General features: G+C 26.9%; 1 protein-coding gene across 2 annotated transcripts; it reads right to left on the bottom strand.

Moving 5' to 3' along the window:
- Positions 1-592: 592 nt before the first annotated feature.
- Positions 593-5,907, bottom strand: LOC114124885 (uncharacterized). Of its 2 annotated transcripts, none has more exons than XM_050206709.1 (6): positions 5,629-5,907; positions 5,138-5,241; positions 3,922-4,087; positions 3,710-3,838; positions 2,475-2,603; positions 593-974 (listed from the first exon to the last, which is right to left on the bottom strand). In XM_050206709.1, the coding sequence occupies exons 2-6, from the start codon at positions 5,146-5,148 to the stop codon at positions 891-893; spliced, it is 519 nt and encodes a 172-aa protein (XP_050062666.1). In that variant the 5' UTR covers positions 5,149-5,241; positions 5,629-5,907; the 3' UTR covers positions 593-890. The 2 variants fall into 2 exon arrangements, with proteins under 2 accessions (XP_050062666.1, XP_027844131.2); XM_027988330.2 differs by having other exon boundaries at positions 5,138-5,228; positions 5,630-5,907.
- Between the last annotated feature and the right edge of the window lie 17,519 nt (positions 5,908-23,426).

Below are 23,426 nucleotides of genomic sequence, written 5' to 3'. Positions count from 1 at the left end.
TGAATTCTAACGTCCTTACAGATAATTTAATAGTTTATTAGTGTTGTTAAATTAAAAACAATCTAGTGTCTAGTCTTCACTTATTGTTTATTCAATTTTGCCATCCCTCATTTTTCAGATCAAAACCTGCTGAAAAAATTAATCCACATTTGACAGAATATGTACGGTATAGCTATTGTTACTACGGTAGTCGCTTTGTAGTTCACAATTCATAATTTTGACTGGAGAATGGCAATAAGATAACTTTTTGAAATATATTATAGGCAATCAGGTACTGTCGGATGAATCTTTGAATGAAGTTGTTTTTTATTTTGTTTATATATTTTAGTGTTACTATTTATTTATTATTTATCTGTTATTATCATTATCAGTTATCAATAAAATATAAATTATGATATATTTTATAACACCTTACATTATAATATATAATGGTAAATTTTTCATTGTTCATATTTCTGCAGGTAGGAGACTATGGCTGGCTGCTTTATAAAATATTATTGTTAGTATTATAAAGTATCTTACTGAAAATACAACACCTGAAATAAATAAAGATGGCCAATGGAAACAATCACACATACAATATAAAACTAGGTAAAGAAAATCCTTATTTATTGTATTAATGATTATCCTATATCATATAAACTATTAAAAGAAATGTAAAACAACTTTTTTTATGTAACAACTATAGATGCTTAACATTATTGATTATATAAATGTTTGCAAAATTATTAAAATAGGTCAAGAATACTTAATAGTACATTCAAAATCATCAACCAAAATATAAAAAAGTGAAAATAAAAATAATATACCATAAATGCTGTAGAACAAAATTTTAGTTTAGTTAAAATAATTGAAACTTTCTAGTAACTCAAACTTATAAATTAAATGTTTTATGTGATAGGTCTCTTTCCAATGAATAATGGTTTTGTTTCCTGTTGCTTATTCTGTCTTTTCTCATCACCATTATTGTTAACCTAAATAAATAGAAAATTAAAAAAAAAGAATTGTAAAAGCAAAACATTGCACAACAAATTAAATTAAATTATTATACATGAATAATAAAAGAGAAATGAAAGCGATGATTCATTTATTTTGTTATTATAAAAGATATTTACAATATATATACAAGTTAATAAAATAAGTAAATGTGATGAAGAACCTATTAGTTTTTGTAAATCAGGACAAAAAGTTAGAAATTTTTATCATTTAATACGCTTTGTGACACATTTGAATTTATCTGACAACATATCAGTGAATTGAAAATCATTATAAAAAAAAAAAAAAAATAGAAAATCGCTTTCAATCTCTATAAATTATATTATTATGAAATATATTAATAATATTATTTCATAAACTGTAATAGGTTAAGAGAACACCAAACCTAAATGAGTTGTTAACTTTAATATATGGACGATTAGTGCTTACATCATACACTTTATCAAATCTTATCAATGAATTTGTTAGATCCAAACAAAAACTATTACAATGTAATAATATCGCTTAAAATTAATATTTTAATTATATTTACACGTTGTTTAAGCAGAATTTTTTAATTTTATAAAATCTTTAAGTTTGTGTGTACTTATGTATTGTGCATAGTTCATTAATGAAAAATCAAGGAAATTGAAAGTTTAAACTACAATTTTGTTCAAATTTTCTTAAAGTATATGCTTTTCATATAGTACCTACGAAATATTTGTTTGGACTCAATTGGGACATTTGTTAAGGATTTATAACATTTGTGACGTAACATTACTCGTCTGAATTCTAATTTATCTATTATCAAAATTAAAGATAAGAGCATTATCAGTTATGAAGAGTTGGAATTTGGGAATATTTTAATTTTTAAATTAGATATCTACAAACATTTTGAATTTGTAATATTTTACACACTAATTCTTGCTTAAAAATTAAAACATTGTAATGTTTAAACCTTCAATTTAAATAATAGATAAATTCATTTCAATATTTAAGCTAACACAGGGCCGGATTAAGGTTTTTGCCACCCATAGACTAAAATAAATTTACCACCTAATTTACATAGGTAAAATTTGCTATTTCGTCTGAACCGTTAAAAGGTGCCGCCCTTTAATATTTGCCGCCCTAGGTTTTAGCCTATACAGCCTAAGCGGTAATATGGCCCTGAGCTAACAACATGTTAAGTATTCTAATTAATGCAAATTTGCTTTGTTTTATGTCTAAAGATGAAAACAATACAACATATGGCCTATGGGCATGGTGTCCTCTTAAAACATCTAAGCATTAGTTATATATTATAGTACTATCTGTATATATTATTGTAATTTTTAGTTAGTTTTAAATATTTTTTTTTTCAATGAAGTGTACTAACATAATTATATAACAAAATATTGAAAGAATAAAATATAAAACCACTAAAAAAATAATTGGTTACAATTTCATGTTTTTAAAAATAAAAATATATTTTCTAGTATATTTAAGTATTGTATATTTACGTTATTAACATCATTTTCATGTAAATTGATCCGATGTTGTTTACGTTGTGATTTTGTCATGTTATGAGTTGCTTTCATCGATGCCGTTTTTGTTTTGATAGTTTTCAAAATTTCAGAAGTATGTTCCAACTGAAATAAATAAATGTACATGTCTTAATTTGGTTGATCTATATACTAATCAATAGAATTTTATTGAATGCATATAAGAAATATAGATAGGTTGTTAGAATAGTGATATTTACGAGGACAGGCCTGATACAATTATTTATTATTATTTTTATTTTTTAAATCCCAAGTATTGTAAAAATAAATCCAAATTCACAAGCAGATTATCAATAACTGTTTATTAATTAAACTGATGATAGTTAACTATAGTCCATAATATTTCAACTAATTACAGTGGAACCTCGATAACTCAAATCGATTGGGGGCTAAAAAAAAATTCAAATTATCAAAAATTCGACTTATAGAAAAAATATAAAATATAATATATTGTAAGGCAGGGGCCAAGGCATTCCTTCGAGTTATCGAAAATTCGACTTATAGAGGTTCGAGTGATCGAGGTTCCAATGTATATTGTTATTTGTTATAAAATAAATAATGCTGTAATCATCAAATTTAAAAAAAAATAATGTAATACAGATGATTAGTGTTTACGTTATACATGTTCTTACCACACATACAAATCTTATCAATAAATCCGTTGGATCTAAATAAAAACTATTACAATGTAATAATATCGCTTAAAATTAATATATTACACGTTGTTTGAGCACAATTGTTTAATACTTAAGGTTTGTGTGTACTAATACACTGTGCATAGTTAGTTTAATGAAAAACCGCATAAATTGAAAGTATAAACTACAATTTTGTTCAAATTGTCTTAAAGTATATGCTTTTCAAATAGTGCAAAATATTTGTTTGGATCCAATGGGACATTTGATAAGGATTTATAACATTTGTGACGTAACACTAATCGTCAATATTCTAGTCATAACAATTAAAAATAATTGTAAAAATACAGCAATATTAACATAACTAATAGATAAAATAGCTTAATACTGGAAAGTTATGTCAGTCGTTTAGTTTGGTTCTGACAAATAGGAGATAATAATGATAGATTAATAACATGTAAGTAATTAAAACAAAAAAATCTAATTGTATTATTTCTATTTTACAAGTTTGATGATACTTAAAATTGTATTTACTTAATACTGAATAGTATGAATACTTACTCCATCCCAAGATTCTTCATACTTGATTGACGGTGCATTTTCTACAATAGGACTTGGACGAACCATATCTTCTGATTGATACATAGCTACATCAATTAATATTCTACTAGGGCAATTTTCTTCATGTTCCTAAATTTAATACAAAATTGTTATAAGTAATTTTTACAAATTATTAAATTATGGTTATACATTGTATATTAATTATACTTTACCTTCAATTCTGATTCAGGCATTACATGTGATAAATTGAACGAACAATTTTTAAAATGGGGTGGTTTATCCGGGCACCTTGTTAAATGCTTAATGAATGTCTTTTGTGGCATTGTATGGGAGGCATTATATGGACAATGAAAATTTATTGTCTCTGGTGCCAAATGTCTAGTTAAAAAAAAAAAAAAAAACAAAGATAATCTGGATAAAACAAATGTTTTCTTAATAATTAGGTTGTATTAAAAGATAAAAAGCGAATTGAATTAGGTATAGAACACTTTGAAGCGTAGCATAGAAACTTTTCTTTTCTTTTCGTGAATTTGACAAATTTCATAAAAATTTAAACTTTAAAAGCTTATAGAAAAAATTGTGACCAACAATTTTTTTTTTAACTACAATAAAAATAACTTATAAGTTATAAGAAACCTTATATTACTTTATCAAGTTCTTTTGGGAACCCAACATTTTTTTATTAACATTTCAAAAAAAAATACGTACTTAAAAATATCAAAAATTTCAGTGTCTATAAATAGCTCAAAAAATCCGGAATATTTTGAAAATTTAGCCATGTAGGTATAGACAACACTAATACAAACATTTGATGAAAATTTCAAGTTTAACAAAATTACAGTGATTAGTTTCTGAATTACAATAATAGGTATAAAAAAATCGATTTGGTCGAAAATTGATTATACGTAAAAAAATCAGGTAATTTCAACAATATTTTGTGGTTTTTACCGATTTTTTTGAAAACTACTAGAAACTTTTAACTTTAAATCTCTATAATGAATCAACGATATTCAAATTTTCACCGAAAACCATCCCTGAAGTTTTCAATTGAAGAATTATTTCGACAAGATATGGTGTACACACAAAAAAAAACACATACACACACGCCGTTGTAAAATCAATACATTCATAATTTCCTTTAAAAGTTTTAACTATAAAACCTTGTAGTTTTACATGTTTCAAACGGACATATTATGTATAAAATACTGCCTATGTAAAAATTCTCATATTAGAAACAATTAACAAATTTCAAAAGACACAAGATACAAGTATTTTAGATACTAACCAACACTGACGGTACTAATACGAGATCAACTAATATTGATCGTAAGAAATATAAAAAAAATGTTAGGTCAAACTTATTCAACTCTACAACTCGTTTAAAATTGTTACTTATAAGATAATAGGTATAATAAAAAAAGTACTTACAATAATTCCATTGCGCTGAATGTAAACGATTTTGGTCCAAAATGTAAAAAAAGTTTGAATGTTTAATGTCAATAATGTTCAAAAATAGGTACTAAAAACAAATAAATAAATAAAAGATTAATAGAGTTTAGCATGCTGGAGACAATCGTAATTAATTCAGTAACATTATATTACAGTCGTACACGGAATAATTGTATCTGATAATTAATTATACTACCTATGTACCTACAATAAAGATATTAATATGATATTTACCACGGCAATAGATACTATCTATAGCCGTGATATTTACCGACGGCGGCGACAATATTAATTAGAGAAATCAGTTGATTAAACAGTCCAACGATAACTGGCGAGAAACTCAACTCGCTTCATCGTAAAAAAAAAAAAATTACATTTGAAAATATCGTTGAAATTTAAAATTCGAGCTACCGATCCGTCCACCGTCGGCCGTATTTTTAAAATAATACGAACACGAGAATTTGTACTCACCTAATGTATCGTATCTATGCAGACCAATTTGAACGTCAGAACACGTGTCCAGCGGCAAAAGACGACGTACGAACGCTGTTAGAACACTGGAGACGCTCGGACAGTCGGATACTATTGTCGTCGTAATATGGCGAACGCACCGTACGCGGAGCAAACGACAAGTACGGAATATGAAAACGAGTACTATAATAAGCTACACAAACAAGTCCTATTCGTTTACGAACTGATAATAATTACGGGAATATTAGTTGATCTGGTAGTAGTGGTGGGGTAGTACGTCTGTGGTACGACTTATCACTTGTACCCACGATAATATAATATATTATTTCATAATACGACCCGATTGTTTTGCTCACGAGACGATGTCTTTACGTGTTCGTCGGAATCGAGTCGCGCCCCCCACCACCTTGCGAGTACTGGAGTAGTCTCGGAAAACACGACGGCGTTGGTTATAAATAATAATATAATAGTTCGGTAATTTGGTATTTTATTTTCATAATATAAAATATATTAACCGTCGTCGTCGTCGTGTATCGTTTCGTCGTACCGACGCCGGATCTATGGAATCACCCAAATTCCATAATATTAATAAATATTTTCTGATCTCACGCGTAAACGGACGATGGTAATTCACAATCTATTATTAGTTATTATTACTGTCGACAGTGTTTGGCATTGTAGTTATACAACGTAGTGATTATTCCTGTTAACCTGAATACGGGTATTATTTTACTACAGTCGGTAGATAATAAGACGTAATAAGTACGTAGAATGTAAATAGTAGACAATAATACACCAAATAACTCGATATTTTATAACGCTCGCGTTAGGTATTACGTACTTTTTATAGTATAGATAAATGATAAATAATGCAATTTTATTAATCTAAATACTTACTTTTCAATAAACGAATTCCGTGTTTTCCTTGTTTTTTTTTTTTACAATTTACGTAATAATAATAATATTGTCATGCAGTGGCGTAACTTGAACCCCCCTGTGGAGGGTAACAGTATAGATGTTTTTCATTTGTAAAAAAAAAATATATATCATAGGTAATAGGTATTATAAAAAAAAAAAGGTATAAGGGCTGATATATCACCTACATCACCCCCCCGTAGTTCTGCCATTGTTAAGTCAAGTGTGGTAACAAAAAATACTTTTCGCGGATAAGTCAAAATTCCTTACAGAATGTCTCATAACACAATACGTCTATATATTAATAATATATTATACATTTTTTAGAATCTAAGACCGGAGCTATACACGGCGTATTTGCCGCGTTTCGGACGCTGCGTATTCCGAGTCGCTTTCCGCGGCGTCCGTCGAATTAAAAACGCATTGGTTTATATTGGAGTAACTATACGCAACAGCTGTAATAGGCCGCGTTTTCATCCGCTGCGGAAAACGCATCCGGCTTGTGGTTTGGCGGGCGAACGCCGAAGTAATAAAAACGCAGCATATTATAATTATTAGCTAGTAATTATAAGTAGCTACTCTCGGATATAAACGGATGCGTTTTTAATTCGACGGAAACGACACGGAATACGCAGAGTTCGAAACGCGGCGAAATATGCAGTGTATAACTCCGGCCCAAGCAAAACAATGAATTTATATTTATAGATTTTATAATAATATGGTTTTTCACGTGTACACGATGGATATGTTAAATACTATTAGAAATTTTTCAATGTTCAACTTTAAGGGTGGTTTCAGATAGCAAATGTGATCTAATTTGTATTTCATAGAAGTAAAAATTGAAAATATTTTCAAAATAATCGAGAAAAACAATCAATTCATCAATTAAAAATTTCGAAAATACATATTCATAATAGTTGTTTTATATAAGCGTTAAACGGCACTATTGAATACCATGGCAATAAAAGATGCACCTAAAATCATATAATGCATTTATCGTTACTGTAACCTGTCGGTAAATTTAAGTACCTCATGTCCCCACTTGCTACAAAAATAAAACAAAAACATGGTCCAAATTTAGGAAAATAATTGTGTAATCTTATGATAAAGTAAAAAAAACGTCAAAACATTCTTACAATAAAACTTAACAACATTAGATTGATTTTTAAATACGTACAAAGGCTATTTTTAGATTTGTTATTCACTAGAATCTATTGTTATTGTGTTTACATCATTAATACTGTCATTATATGTGTGTTGACTATCGAAGTATTAAAAAAATATAATTATATGAAACGGACTTAAAATACCGCCAGTCACTGCAGGCTCGAACAGAGATTTTTAAAGGCGTAATAAAATGTACGTAATAAAGTATAAATAAATAATGTTTTATTATTCAATAGGTCAATTAACATGTTTTTGTGCAAAAAAATGGAAAAATTTTTATTTATAAATTTGGTCAACTAGAAATTAAAATTAGAATTTTGTCAACATTTCCAATACCTACAAATTAATATGTACCCGGAAAATCATAAAATGTTTTCTACTTATACTAGTTATACTTAACTACTTATATCTAAGGTTTGAAAATGTAATGAAAGATTGTCAAGATTTCTCAAAAAATCGTCCACCTAAACATATTAAAAATGAATTGCAATTCACAATAATTGTTTATAACCGCATTAAGTTAAATTTTTTTATGATATTGGATATTCACCTGTACAATATAAATGTTTATCCTCAAAAAATTGTTGATATTTTGTTGTAATTCATAAATGAACAGCTGTGGATATAGTGGACACTTATATTGGACACATCATATTTTATGTATAATTTTTTTTTCAGTTATATTTCTATAAAAAAATTTTAAATCTTGAAAATGTAGTACAAGATAACACAGGTACTAAATACCTACCATTAAAAAAATATCGGTACTTTTCGGTTATCATACTTTACTCTACTTATTTAAATATTTAATTTATATTTTTATTATGCACAAGTCGTACAACAGAAAACATTCCATTTTTTAGATTTTCCTTATTCCTCATCAAATTTTTTTTTCATACAATTATTAACAGATTTATAAGTTATGAAAATTAAAAATGATCGAAAGAAAAACAAAAACTTTAGAAATATACCAATTATTAATTATTACAAAACACAATGAATATGTACCTACCATATTATATTTTTTTCCCGTTTATATTTAATTAAAGTTTCTCTGACATCTTATCATCTAATCTTATTGGTCACAAAAATACATATTTAATTTTAATACTTGAAAATTACAAAGCCAGTGAAGGATGATAAATTACAGAGTTTTACAATATTGTAAATAATAATGTATGTAATAATGTTCTGACTGCCTGACTATAAATAGTTACAATATAAATAAATATAATGTACGTATAAAATTTAATTTACAATACATTATTAAGATGATAAAATAATCATGTAAGGTACAAGACAAAAATGATGAACTCTCTTGCACCGGAGCGTATAAAAAGAAAGAAAAAATAAATGAATAAGTTTTTATGTGCAAATTAGACCAAAAATCATTTATTCGTATGGGCAACCAAACAACTTATTAAATAATAATAATTTAATATTTATAAATTATAAACATAAATAGTACATTAAATAGTTTGGACGTCGACAGTCCTACGACACAACCTACAGTCGCGATTACACATCACTACACTATAATTAGTTCGTACTGTTTGTACGCCAATCGTCCGGTCCTCACTTTTCAAAATAATATTGAGCAAAATCATAATAATAATATGTTTATACTAATTTTAATCACCACATACATATTGTATTGTACTACATTGTCGATCAACATTAGACGAAAATAATTAAATACTATGCGTACTTCGATTTAAATAGCAATAAACATACAACTATTTTAAGATACGAACAAAAATAATTAATAGGAAAGAGAACAATATTTTTCGAAAGCATCTTGACACATTTTCATTATTATTTCAATTAAAAATATGAAAATACAGTTTAGAAAAAATATAAATAACAGGTAGTGTATAAAATATGTGTTTAAACTTTAAATATTTTAAGAATTGTATTCTTATTTCTTTGAATGGGAAAATAATTTAGAATGGAACCGAGATAATAATTAAACCAGGACATTTTGCCACTAGACATTTGCCATTGGTTAATGCACTGCGAATAGAACACAGAATCTCTCACGAAATACCTACCTATTATTTATTAATAATAGTTAATACCAATAATTACAAATCGCATGAAATATTGATATAGAACAACACTACTATTATGACACTTAAAATAATATTTATATAATACTGTAGGTATATTTATATGTATTAAAATTAAACATAATATTATGTATTATACTATTATGTACCTATTTAAAGTTATAAAAATAATTGTTACTAAATACTTACTAGTTTATTTTGTGATAAATTTATATTGCTATTAAATTAATTTTTCACTATTTATAATTGGAAAAGTTGAATTAATATTATTTTATCAAATATATTGCTTTTCGCTTAACTTTTAATTTTAAACTGTTATAAAAAAATATGAAGACTATAATATTATGTTCCTGATATATTTTTACAATAACAAGTACCAAGGTACTTACAAATCGTATGAGAGAATTTGTACATTTTCAACGTTTTTTACCTATAGTGAAATTTTTATTATTGATATTTTCTTAAAAAAAATAAATATTATATGAAAAACAATAATGTAAAAAACAAAACAGTTTATGTAGACTTATTAGTTATTAGTCGCATTTGTCGCATCGTAATCACAGCTTTCTATTAGAAATTAGAATAGAAATCTTATCTACTCGTCAGGTTAAAACTCATTCAGGTAAAACACTGCATTAATATCTTTGAAAACAGACGGCTTTCCTAAACGGCTTCCGTTTTCCAAAAATGTAAATTTCCAAACGGTTTCGGTTTTTTACGATACAATTTCATTTCCATTTCATACAGACTTATAACTGTCTCAAAAAAGGCGTGGTTAAAAATATGTTGGTGTAAACTAAGTAAATTATAAAAAAAATAAAAAAAAATCATACATTATTGTGAATTAAATTGTATTAAAAAATGAAAAAATAATGTATATTTATACATACTGATGTAGAAATATAAAAAACTCATATTTTGGGTAATATTTTTTAGACAACATTTTTTAAGTCCTATTTCATACCTACTAACTATTAAAAGAGTAAAAGACATGTAATACAAATTTTTGTAACAACTATAGATGCTTAACATTATTGATTATGTAAAAGTTTGCAAAATTATTAAAATAGGTCAAAAATACATTATAGTACATTCAAAAACATCAATCAAAATATGAAAAAGTAAATATAAAAATATTATACCATAAATGCTGTTGTACACAATTTTAGTTTAGTTAAAATAAATGAAATTTACTAGCGATTCAAACTTATGAATTACATGTTCTATGTATTAGGTCTCTTTCCAAAGAATAATGGTTTTGTTTCCGTTTGCTTGTTCTGTTTGTTTTTCTCATTATCTTTATTGTTAATCTAAACAATTTGAAAATTAAAAAAAAAAAAGAATTATAAAAGCAAATCATTGCATAAAAATTTTAATTTAATTATTATACACGAATAATTAAAGAGGAATGAAAGCTATGATTTCTTAAGAATGTCAATATATAACATTATGAGCACTAGTAATAATTAATATTTTAATTTTAATTGATAATGTGAAGTATATCAATAATTGGTAACTTATTTTTAATCATCATAGAATTTAATTTCAAATTATGAGTATAATATCAAATACCTATAAGCTTTCGTAAATCGTGACAAAAATGTTAGAATTTTTTTTATCATTTATATGCTTTGTGACACATTTGCGTTTATTTGGCAACATATCCAGTTTACTGTAAAACATTATGTATAAAATAAACAGAAAATCACTTAAATTGTATTATTATGTAATATGCCTATTAGTTATATTATATTTCTATAAAGTGTAATAGGTTAGAGAACACCAAACCTAAATGTGTTGTTAACTTTAATATTAGAGTGAATTTACCTATAATCAAAATTAGAGATAAGAACATAACCTATCAGTTATGAAGTCTTGGATTTTGTAAATATTTTAATTTTTAAATTAGATACTTACAAGCATTTTGAATTTGTAATATTTTACCCACTAATATCTTGTTTGAAAATTAAAATATTGTATAATGTTCTAACCTTCAACTTAAATAATAGATAAATTCACTCCAATATTTAAGCTAACGACATGTAAAGGATTCTAATTAATGCAAATTTGCTTTGTTGTATGTCTAAAGATGAAAACAATACATCATATGGTATAGCTTATGGACATGGTGTCCTCTTAAAACATCTAAGCATTAGTTATATATTATAGTATTATCTGTATATATTATTGTAATTTTTAGTTAGTTTTAAATATATATTTTTTTTATATAAATTGTACATCTAAAGTGTACTAACATAATTACATAAAAAAAAAAAAAATATTAAAATCAATGAAAAAAATTATTAATAATAAAATATAAAACCACTAAAAATAATTTGTTTCAATTGTTTTAAATTATTATATATATTTTCTAGTATATTTAAATATTGTATATTTACGTTATTAACATCATTTTTGTGTAAATTGATACGATGTTGTTTACGTTGTGATTTTGTCATGTTATGAGTTGCTTTCATCGATGGTGTTTTTGTATTGGCGGTCTTCAAAACTTCAGAAGTATTTTCCAACTTAAATAAATAAATGTACATGTCTTAATTTATTGATCTATATACTGATCAATAGAATTTTATTGAATGCATATAAGAAATATAGATAGGTTGATAGAATAGTGATATTTATAAGGACAGGCCTGTTATGATTTTTTTATTATTATTTTTATTTTTAAAAACCAAATAATATAAAAATAAATCTAAATTCACAAGCAGATATTCTGTAATGTAAAAAATAGTTTATTGATAAAACTGATAATAATTAATAGTCCATAATATTTCAACTAATTTTATTATATTGTCATTAGTTATAAAATGAATAATACCGCAGTAATCAATTTAAAAACAAATGTAATTCTATAATCATTACGGTTACACATATTTGTAAAAATATTTAACAAAAATATTAACATAACTAATAGATAAAAAAACATAATTCTGGAAAGTTATAAGTTAGAAAGTTATGTTAGTGGTTTGATTTGGTTTTAATAACATGAGGTAATAATGATAGATTAATAATATGTAGGTAGTTAAGACAAAAAAAAAATCTAATTGTGTTATTTCTATTTTACAAGTTTGATGATACTTAAAATTGTATTTACTTAATACTGAATAGTATGAATACTTACTCCATCCCAAGATTCTTCATACTTGATTGACGGTGCATTTTCTACAATAGGACTTGGATGAACCATTTCTTCTGATTGACACATAGCTATATCAAGTAATGTTTTATTTGGGCAATTTTCTTCATGTTCCTAAATTTAATACCAAATTGTTATGAGTAATTATTACAAATCATTAAATTATGGTTATACATAGTATATTAATTATATTTTACCTTCAATTCTGATTCAGGCATTACATGTGATAAATTGAACGGACAATTTTTAAAATGGGGTGGTTTATCCGGGCACTTTGTTAAATGCTTAATTAATACCTTTCGTCGCATTGTATGGGAGGCATTATATGGACAATGAAAATTTATTGTCTCTGGTGCCAAATGTCTAGTTAAAAAAAAAACAAAGATAATCTGGTTAAAACAAATGTTTTCTTAATAATTAGGTTGTATTAAAAGATAAAAAGCGAATTGAATTATAGAACACTTTGAAGCGTAGCAATGTAGCATAGAAACTTTAGCTTTTTTTAGACAAATATCACTGAGTCAAAAATAGCTTGAACATTTAATATAATGTCAGAGTTGGCCAACTCGGCGATCGATGAGGGCTCCTGGACGTTTTATATATGATTAGGGACCCATACCTAAATGGAAAAATAATATTAAGTGTATACTCGCGATTCTATTAACGCATATTTAATGACTTTTAACAATTTATGGATAATACTTAACTTGTATTAATTAAAATGTTGAATGACTTATTAATAAATATGTTATGTCATGATTTTGACGAATTTTTGTAAATATCTGAACTTCAAAAGCTATAATAAAAAAGTTGTAGCTATATTTTCTTATAATTTTTAAATCACTATAACTTATAAGACTAACTTATGAGGAACTTTGTATTAAGTTTTCAAGTATTTTGACTTAGCTAAAAAAATCATATCGATGTTTAAAAAAAAAAAAAAAAACTAACTATAAATTAATATTTAAAATTCCTATAAATAGCCTTAAAATAAGCGAAATATTTAAAAAATTAAATTTAGTAAAGAAAATGGCAATCTAAATAACTCAACTTCTTCAAAATGTCTCTTGAAATTTTCAAGAATCTACGACTAATACTTTTTGAATAATAACAAATACTTAATATCGTTTGAAGATAATTCGTTATCGTTAGGTAGGTACGCAATTTAATAATATTCAAACGCCCATAATGTTTTTCCTTTAATAACGCTTTGAGTTTTCTCTATATAGCTATTTGAAGTAAAACTTATAGAAAATTTAATGTGGAATTTTTTAACCTTAGATATTAATACAAAAGATTTTATGAATTTTCAATTACAAAATTACATGCAAATTTTCGTGATTTTGACATAACTCATAAAAATTTAAACTTTATAAGTTTATAGAAACAAATTCTGACGAACGATTTTTTATTTTTTTTTACTATAATAAAAATAACTTATGAGAAACTTTGTATTACATTTTCAGGTTTTATTGGACGCCCAAAATTTTTTTATCGATATTTTAAAAAAAAATTACTTAGAAAAATCAAAAATTTCAGTTTTCTATAAACAGCTCAAAAAAAGCCGGAATATTTTGACAAAATTTGATAAATTTTATTTAGTTATGTATAGACATTAATATAAATATTTGGTGAAAATTTCAAGTATTTACAGTGATTAGTTTTTGAGTAATAACCATATAAAAAGTCGATTTGGTTGAAAACTGTTATTACGTAAAAAATCATGTAATTTCATCATTATTTCATAGTTTTCACCGATTTTTTTTAAAACCGCTTCTTAATTTTAATCTTTATAATGCATCAAGAATATACAAATTTTCTACGGAAACCATCCCTGAAGTTTTCAATTGAAGCATTATTTCGACAAGTTATGGTGCACACATTTGTGTACACACGAAAAAAACACACACACGCCGTTATAAAATCAATACATTCATCATTCCCTGTAAAAGTTTAAACTATAAAATCTTGTCGTTTTACATGTTTCAAACGGACATAATATTATGTATAAATAACTACAATTTAAAAATTCTCATTTTAGATACAATTAACAAATTTTAAAAGACACAAGATACAAGTATTTTAGATACTGACCAACACTGACAGTACTAATACGAGATCAACTAATATTGATCGCAAGAAATATAAAAAAAATTGTTTGGTCAAACTTATTCAACTCTACAACTCGTTTACAATTGTTAGACTTATAAGATAATAGGTATAATAAAAAAGTACTTACAATAATTCCATTGTGCTGAATATGAATGATGTTGGTCCAAAATGTAAAAAAAGTTTGAATGTTTAATGTCAAAAATATTAAAAAATAGGTACTAAAAAAAAATAAATAAATAAAAGATTAATAGAGTTTAGCATGCCGGAGACAATCGCAATTATTTAGTAATATATTATAGTCGTACACTGAATAATGGTAACTGATTATATACAAATATTTTCAATAAAGATATATAATAACCAATGGTGGTGACAATAGTAATTAGTAATCAGTTAATTATACAGTCCAACGGGCAACGGTAACTGGCGAAAAACTCGGTTTATCGTAAAAAAGTAAATTTTAAAATATCGTTCAAATTTAATATTCCAATCCGTCCACCGTTAGCTGTGAGTTTGAAACAATATGAACACGAGAAGTTGTACTTACTTATGTACCTATACCGACCAATATAAATGTCGGGTTAGGTATTAAGACGATATACGAACGTGGTTAAAAGACTGGAGACACTCGGATACTAGAATTTTTGTTGTCGTAATATCGTGGAGCAAATAGCAAGTGTGGAATATGAAATCAAGTACTATAATAAGCTACACAAGCACAACCGTCGTATCTACACTCTTCGTTCACGAACTGATAATAATTTATAATTGAAATATTAATAAAGCTGGTAATATTGATAGTACGTCTGTGGTACGATTTGTACCGGCGATAAGATTTATAATATGACTAGTATGCTCCAATAATAACGAGACAATGTTACTACCAAATAAATCCCAACAGGGTTGGGTTTCTATAACACTTAAAATTGCATAAATATGTGCTATAAATTAAAATATGACCTTAAATATTGCTAAATGTGTGGTAAAAACATGCAATAAAAATAACAAAATATGCAAAAAAGGAAATCTTACAGGAGAAATCGACAAAATCAGCAGATAGGTAACAAAAATTAGAACCAAATATCTAATTTAAAATCACGGTAATAGCATATTATATCTATAATCTATAATCTTTATAGTATTATCGTTATAATTTGTACGGCGTTGCATCAGCGTAACCGTACTATTTACTTAATCTATACATTTACGATTTACTTGATAATTCGATCGACAAAAATCTTAAACCAGGTTTTGTTAAAATATAATTTCATAAAATAAGACCGATTTTGATTTAAAAACAGCTAAGAATACAAAAAAAATCTCAGCTATTACAGAAGCAACATTAGACGGAAATAATTGAATACTTAAATTCGTACTTCGCAGTGGCGGCTCGAAGGTAGGGACGATTGGGCGAACGCCCCCCTTCTAAAATTATTGTTTATTACTAATTTATAAGTTTAATATCTAATTTCAAATTTATATTGTAGTATAATACTGTCAAAAACTCAAAAAAAAGTTGTGTTTCCTATGTATTTACACTAATAAATATTATGAAAACATTATCAATAACCAATAATAATTTTCCGGGACCCGCGACCAGCGAATACGATACTTGGGCGATGTTAAAAGTCGCTCGTCATAATAGTTATATTATTCGATCATAGTGATCGAAATACAAAAACCAAGAAGGGGGAACACAAGCGAACTGCCGCCCCGATGATCTTAATCGCCCGATGTGTGCACGGATTCCGAACTTGCGTGTGCTTATTTATACTTTGTGCGATCATAACATTCCAATACGATAAAAATGTAGTTATGATAACCAGATATTGTTGTAGCAGTCGGAATGATTGTTACAAATCGGATTTAAAAATATAAATATTTTCGTCCGATAACCAGTGGCCTTTATAATTAAATGGTTGGTTTTCCACTCAACGGTGAAATCGTTGTCGGTATATATTTTAAAATATTAAGTACTAGGTATACAGTCACTTGGAAACTTTTGATAAGTATCTACTGACACGGTACGCAACGGTCGCCAGTATAAAGTACAGGCACCGCAGCGACCGGTCGGCACTTTACCAACCGCCACTACGGCCTACGACGATACGACTTAGTTGACTCTCCCACCAACGCCCCAAAGGCTAGGCGGTACAGGAAGATAAGTCGCGCCGGACGAGTACCGGCCGCCGGCGATCTCGGTTCTGCGACGCGCAACGTCAACGTGACAACACCGTGCAATGATTGCCCGTGTTTTAAGAACGTAAGCGACGATCAACAACCATACCACGTTGGATACGCCAGCCTTCGTCCGACCACGGAGATCGACCGATCATCATTTCCGGTACCTGCAGTACATTAACCTGCGAGAACGATTTACAATCAACCTCTGCCAGGTCCGCGTCAGTACGTTTGACCATGTGTGTGATTATTATTAATTATATTTTTACCGGATTTTAATTCGCATATTTTTTTTAACATGGCATTTGACTATTTAAGCATGACATTATAATGTATTAAAATATTTATTATATTTTATGACAAGAATCACGAAATATTAATTATTATAGAAAAAACAATTTTGAAAAATCAATTATGTTCTTGGTAATAAAAAGCAGTGATAATAAAATTGGATTAGATAAATTCATAAATATTTTAGGCAATACCATGTTTATGTCCATATAATCTTAATCTTGTCACCGACCGGCAATAACCGTGTATGTAGTGATTTCAGACTCTTGCTTTATAAGAATATAATTTATTTTATGTCTTCTTTCTCGCCTTAAGTTTTGAGTTGTTTGACATCCTTTACGTTTACATCATTTACACGGTTTTAAAAAAAATCTACTTTTCTATATGGTTTTAACTCAAAATCGAATCACTTTAAATACTTGACCTTTTTATCAAATGTTTATATTAATTATAAGTGTTATCTATACATACAGTTACATTTTCAAAATATTTTAGTATTTTTAGGGTTCCGTACTTCAAAAGAAAAAAACGGAACCCTTATAACATCACTTTGTTGTCCGTCCGTCCGTCCGTCTGTCAAGAGCGTTTTTCTCAGGAACGCGTGGAGGTATCAAACTGAAATTTGTATATGATACTCAGGTCTACTGTCCCTGGAAGCTGTAGAAAAATCAACCTTCTAAGCCAACGCAATCAAAAGATACAGCCATTTAGGCCGCAAATTTCCGCAAATTTTCGAAACTCGCACGGGAATCAAAACCTACAGGGTACTTCCCGTGAACTTAGAATCTTGAAATTTCGTACGAAGTCACGTCATATAGTACAGATATAGGAAAAATTACGAAAACCGTAAATTTTTAGTTTCATCATATAAAAAAAAAATATTTTTGAAAAATATTTTTGACAATTTTGAAAATTTCAAGTTACTACTCCTTATCTCATGAACGCGTTGAGGTATTAAATTAAAATTCATATTAAATACTTAAGTCTATAATACCTTTAAACTGTAACAAAATCAAACTTTTATGTCAACGCAATCGAAAGAAATAATAACAATTTAAGCCGCATATCGTCCGTCCGTCTGTCAAATTTTCGAAACTCGCACGGGAATCAAAACCTACAGGGTACTTCCTGTGAACTTAGAATCTTGAAGTTTCGTACGAAGTCACGTCTTATAGTACAGATATAGGAAAAATTACGAAAACCGTAAATTTTTAGTTTCATCATATAAAAAAAAAATATTTTTGAAAAATATTTTTGACAATTTTGAAAATTTCAAGTTACTACTCCTTATCTCATGAACGCGATGAGGTATTAAATTAAAATTCATACTAAATACTTAAGTCTATAATACCTTTAAACTGTAACAAAATCAAACTTTTATGTCAACGCAATCGAAAGAAATAATAACAATTTAAGCCGCATATTTTCAAACTCGCGACTACTTGCGAGGGAATTAAAACCTTCTCTGTAAACGATATTTGATGTTTATTGAAAAAATACAGCCGTGAAATTTCATTTTGCAATAAAAATAAAAAAAACTTTTACTTATATACCTACAGGTTTGTACGGAACCCTCGGTGCGCGAGTCCAACTCGCACTTGCCCGGTTTTTTGAGTTAAAATGAGTTTAAATTTTTGATTTTACTAAGTATTTTTTTTAAGTGTCGATAAAAAAATTTTGGAAGTTCAAAACAACTTGAAAATTTAATAGAAGGTTTTTAACATCTGTTCTTATTGTAGTTAAAAAAAAATCAAAAATTGTTAGTCACAATTTTTTTTTATGAGTTCAAATTTTTATGAAATATGTCAAAATTGTGAAAATGTACAAGTAATTTTGTGGTTGAAAATTCATAATATTTTTTGTATTTATATCTATAAGGTTAAAAATTTCAACACTAAGTGTTCCATAAGTTTTCCTTCAAGTAGTTATAGAGAAACTCGAAGTCTCATTATAGAAAAAATGTTATAAGTGTTTAAATTTAAAATTTTTATGAAATCGCGTAACGATAACGATTTTCAATATTTGTCATTATTCAAAAAGTATAGGTCGTAGATACCTAAAAATGTCACCAATTATTTAGATTTGCATTTTTTTTTACAATATTTAATTTTCAAAATATTTTGCTTATTTTATTGCTGTTTATAGGCGTTTCTCACGCGTTTTTGTTATTTTTTTTATTATAAATATCGATAAATTTTTTTTGGTTAAGCCAAAATACTTGGAAATTTAAAACAAAGTTCCTCATAAGTTATTCATATAGTGATTAAAAAATTATGAGAATAGGTATATAGGTACAATTTTTTTTATTGGCATTTGAAGTTCAAATATTGACAAAAATTCGTCAAAATTATGAGTATTTGCAAATTATTTTGTAGTTAAGATGTATAAAAAATTTTGTATGGGTAGCTAAGTGTTGAAAATTAAATACAAGATTTTCCATAAGTTTAGCTTACAATAATTCTAAAAGAACTTGAATGTTGGCCAATTAAAATAGTTAAATTCTAAATAGTTAAATTTTATCCTTAGTTTAAATTTTTACAAAATCCAAATTTCACTCGTAAAATAATGGGTAAAATAACAACTTTAGATTTTTGTTATAGTTAAAAATTACTATAGGTACTAGTCGTAGAAACATGAAACATATACCTGTAGTTGTTTAAATTGATATTTTATGTACATGATTTAATTTTGGGGTATTGAGGTCATTAAAACATATACCACCTTTTCACCACCCAATTAAATATATATGTATTTCATATATTATATCCTTGAGTCTAGAACTCTAGACTGACAAATCATCTCTGTTCAGAATCGTCTTTCGTATATAATTATACCTATCATTGGATTCAAATTTAATACTCCTATTATATTATATAACAGTGAACCACTCGACACCTAATATATACAGCAGAGCGGTACCCACTTGACCTAACTTTTTTTTTTAATTAAATCTTATATCGATATTCGATTGACACGAGTTTACAACATTTATAGATTATTTTTATAACACAAAACATTATAACTATAAATATATTATTATAATTTATAATTATTAAATCAGGATGACAAATTATCTCCGATCACTACCGTTTACGATAATTATTTGCAATGAATAATGATTTACATTGAATTTAAATTTAAAATACAAATTTTAGTGACTTACAGCTGGATTATGATGTCCAGTGTAGGTACACAGAAACCAAATAAAATTATTATAAATTATTATTTCAATTGGCATTATGTACTATTAGCGAAGAATAAAATTCCGTTTTAAATTTAAAATGCAAAAATGTGTCATACATAACAGCTAGGTACTATACTATACTATACTATACTATTGACATCACAAAAAGTATTAAGATTTATAGATTTGTTTTATTGATTTATTCCTGTACTGTATAGTCTGTATTTTAATAAATTGTTGACTGTACCGCATTATGCCACAAATAATATTTTCGTATTTTAAAATAACAAACTTAGTAAAAAGTATAGATCAAATTTGAAGACTTGTAGATAACTTACAGAAATAACTAATGACAAACAAGTGGTTAACAACTATTTTATATTTTATAATATTGAAAGCAATATAAACTATTAGTTAAATACTAATATCGTAATAGTTTAATATAAAAATAAGTTACTATTAAATCATGATAAACAATAAGCAAAAATAAGTATAACAGAAATGTATGATATTTTTGTCAAATATTATTAATTTTTTTAATACGTAATACAAAATAATATAATATAATATTGTTTATGATAAAATAACTTTTGTATATACTTAGGTATGTTATCTTTTATTCTTGAGTGTGCGGCACATGCCTTTTATGCTCGGAGAATTCGCTACTGCTATTCACATGTATTGCTGATGCTCTTTTATATTTAGTGGGGTGACTTAATTCGCAAAATTTGGTACCAGGATCACATCCGTGAGACGAACGTTTTGCAGGCAGGCCAAACATACCGTCGTCGTTAGGCATTATAGACCCTAAAATCGGGTACAATTATTTTGAGGATTGGCAACATTTTAAAACACTAATTTAAGATTAAATAAATAGTGTATCACTATAACAAAAAAAAAAATCGTTATATCATAAAAAATAACTTGACAAAACATTTTGGTATTTTTTGTTTTGTTTATTGTAATTTTTTTTAATCATATCAATGTAGATAATTTGTATTTGATCATGCTAAAACTAATTAAATAATTACATTCAAAAATAAACCTGCCTAGTTTTCTTTTTTTGTGAATTCAAGTTAAAAATTTAGTTATAAGAATATAAATACTTTTAAATCTAGCTAGATTAACTTACCAAAAATCGTTTTCAATAATGTTGACGGCTGGTTATAAATTATGCACAGGTATACCTACATAGGTAGTGTTATTTTGGAAAGTGACTTAAAAAGTAAAATTAGGTACTAAGGCGGCAAGGTTACATGTGCACCTTAAAAACAGGCTGATAATCCAGGAGCTGTCATGAAAACGTTTATGCTGTAACTATTATGCGTGAATAGGACGAATACGATTTTTTTAAAACTAGGTAGCTATATTAAAATCGTTTTAATTTACATCTGCAGGTTCGATTATGCTGCTATTATAGCTATATAGATTTAAGAGTATTTAAGAGGGTGACATAAAACGCGAAATTCGGTATCAGGGCAGCAGGACCACGTCCGTAAAATGCACCTTTCATAACAATAACGTGGCAGGCCGATATCATCCCGATACCGTGTAGGTATTTACTATGTAGTTCATAAAGGTGTTATAGGCTCTTTATTAAATATCGGGTACAATCTTTGTAGCGACGATAAAACATTTCAAAATAACTAAACTGAATTAAATATACAGCTTATCACTAAAATATATTGTTACAATTTCATAACATTGGATTTGTTATTTATTTATTTTTATAACAGATGATTAGTTTGAAGTAGATTAATGTGATCAGTGATCACTGTGAATTGTAATGGTTTATAAAAATTTACTTTTATTGGAATAAAAAATAAGAACTAAATCGAATCATGTTGGTATTTATTTTAATGATAAATTAACCTTATATTAGATATTGATTCTAATATCGTGCCGGGTTATTAATTGTTTTTTGGATTTAACTTGTCAAAATTAGAAATGATTATGTATTATATTTATATATTACGCTGTAAGTATTATGTTCATAAGCCATAACATAACTTCATAATTTTTGAAAATAAATGTACCTACCTATTTAAAGTTATAAAAATAATTATTATTAAATACTTACTAGTTTATTTTGTATAATTAATTTATATAATTATATTGCTATTAAATTAATTTTCACTATTTATCATTGCAAAAGTTGAATTAATATTTATCAAATATATTGCATTTCCCTTAACTTCTAATTTTTAACTGTAATAAAAAAAGTCTATATTATGTTTTTGATGTTTTAGAATAATGAGTACCTAAGTATGGTAGACGACCGGTCAGATAATTCTCCAGATATTATACAAAAATTATACATAAAACATAAACTATATCTATATATTGTGTGGTGTTATCTAAGAATATGATTTAAAATGCAGAATTCAATACGCGAACCACCTATCCGAAAGATATTTATATTTTGTCGGCAAGCTGATCACCCCGATACCGCTTGTATTTGTTTAAAGACTTTAACGCAGTGTCACACGTGAATAGTATGAATGCGATAAATCCAATATTTATTCCCAAAATGGTCTTCAAACGGATTGTACACAACAGTAATAGATCAGATTATGCTTCAAATAAGCTTATGTAGATGGTGTTTAGTTGGGTGACGTAAAATGCGAAAATTGGTACCAGAACCACATCTGTACAATACAGCACCTATTCCCGGCAGGACGATCATTCCGGAACATCTATAGTTTTCAACGGTGCACCCCAAAC

This window comes from Aphis gossypii, chromosome X, assembly GCF_020184175.1.
Source record: "Aphis gossypii isolate Hap1 chromosome X, ASM2018417v2, whole genome shotgun sequence".
NCBI lineage: Eukaryota > Metazoa > Arthropoda > Insecta > Hemiptera > Aphididae > Aphis > Aphis gossypii.
This window is presented reverse-complemented; position numbering and strand designations above follow the sequence as displayed.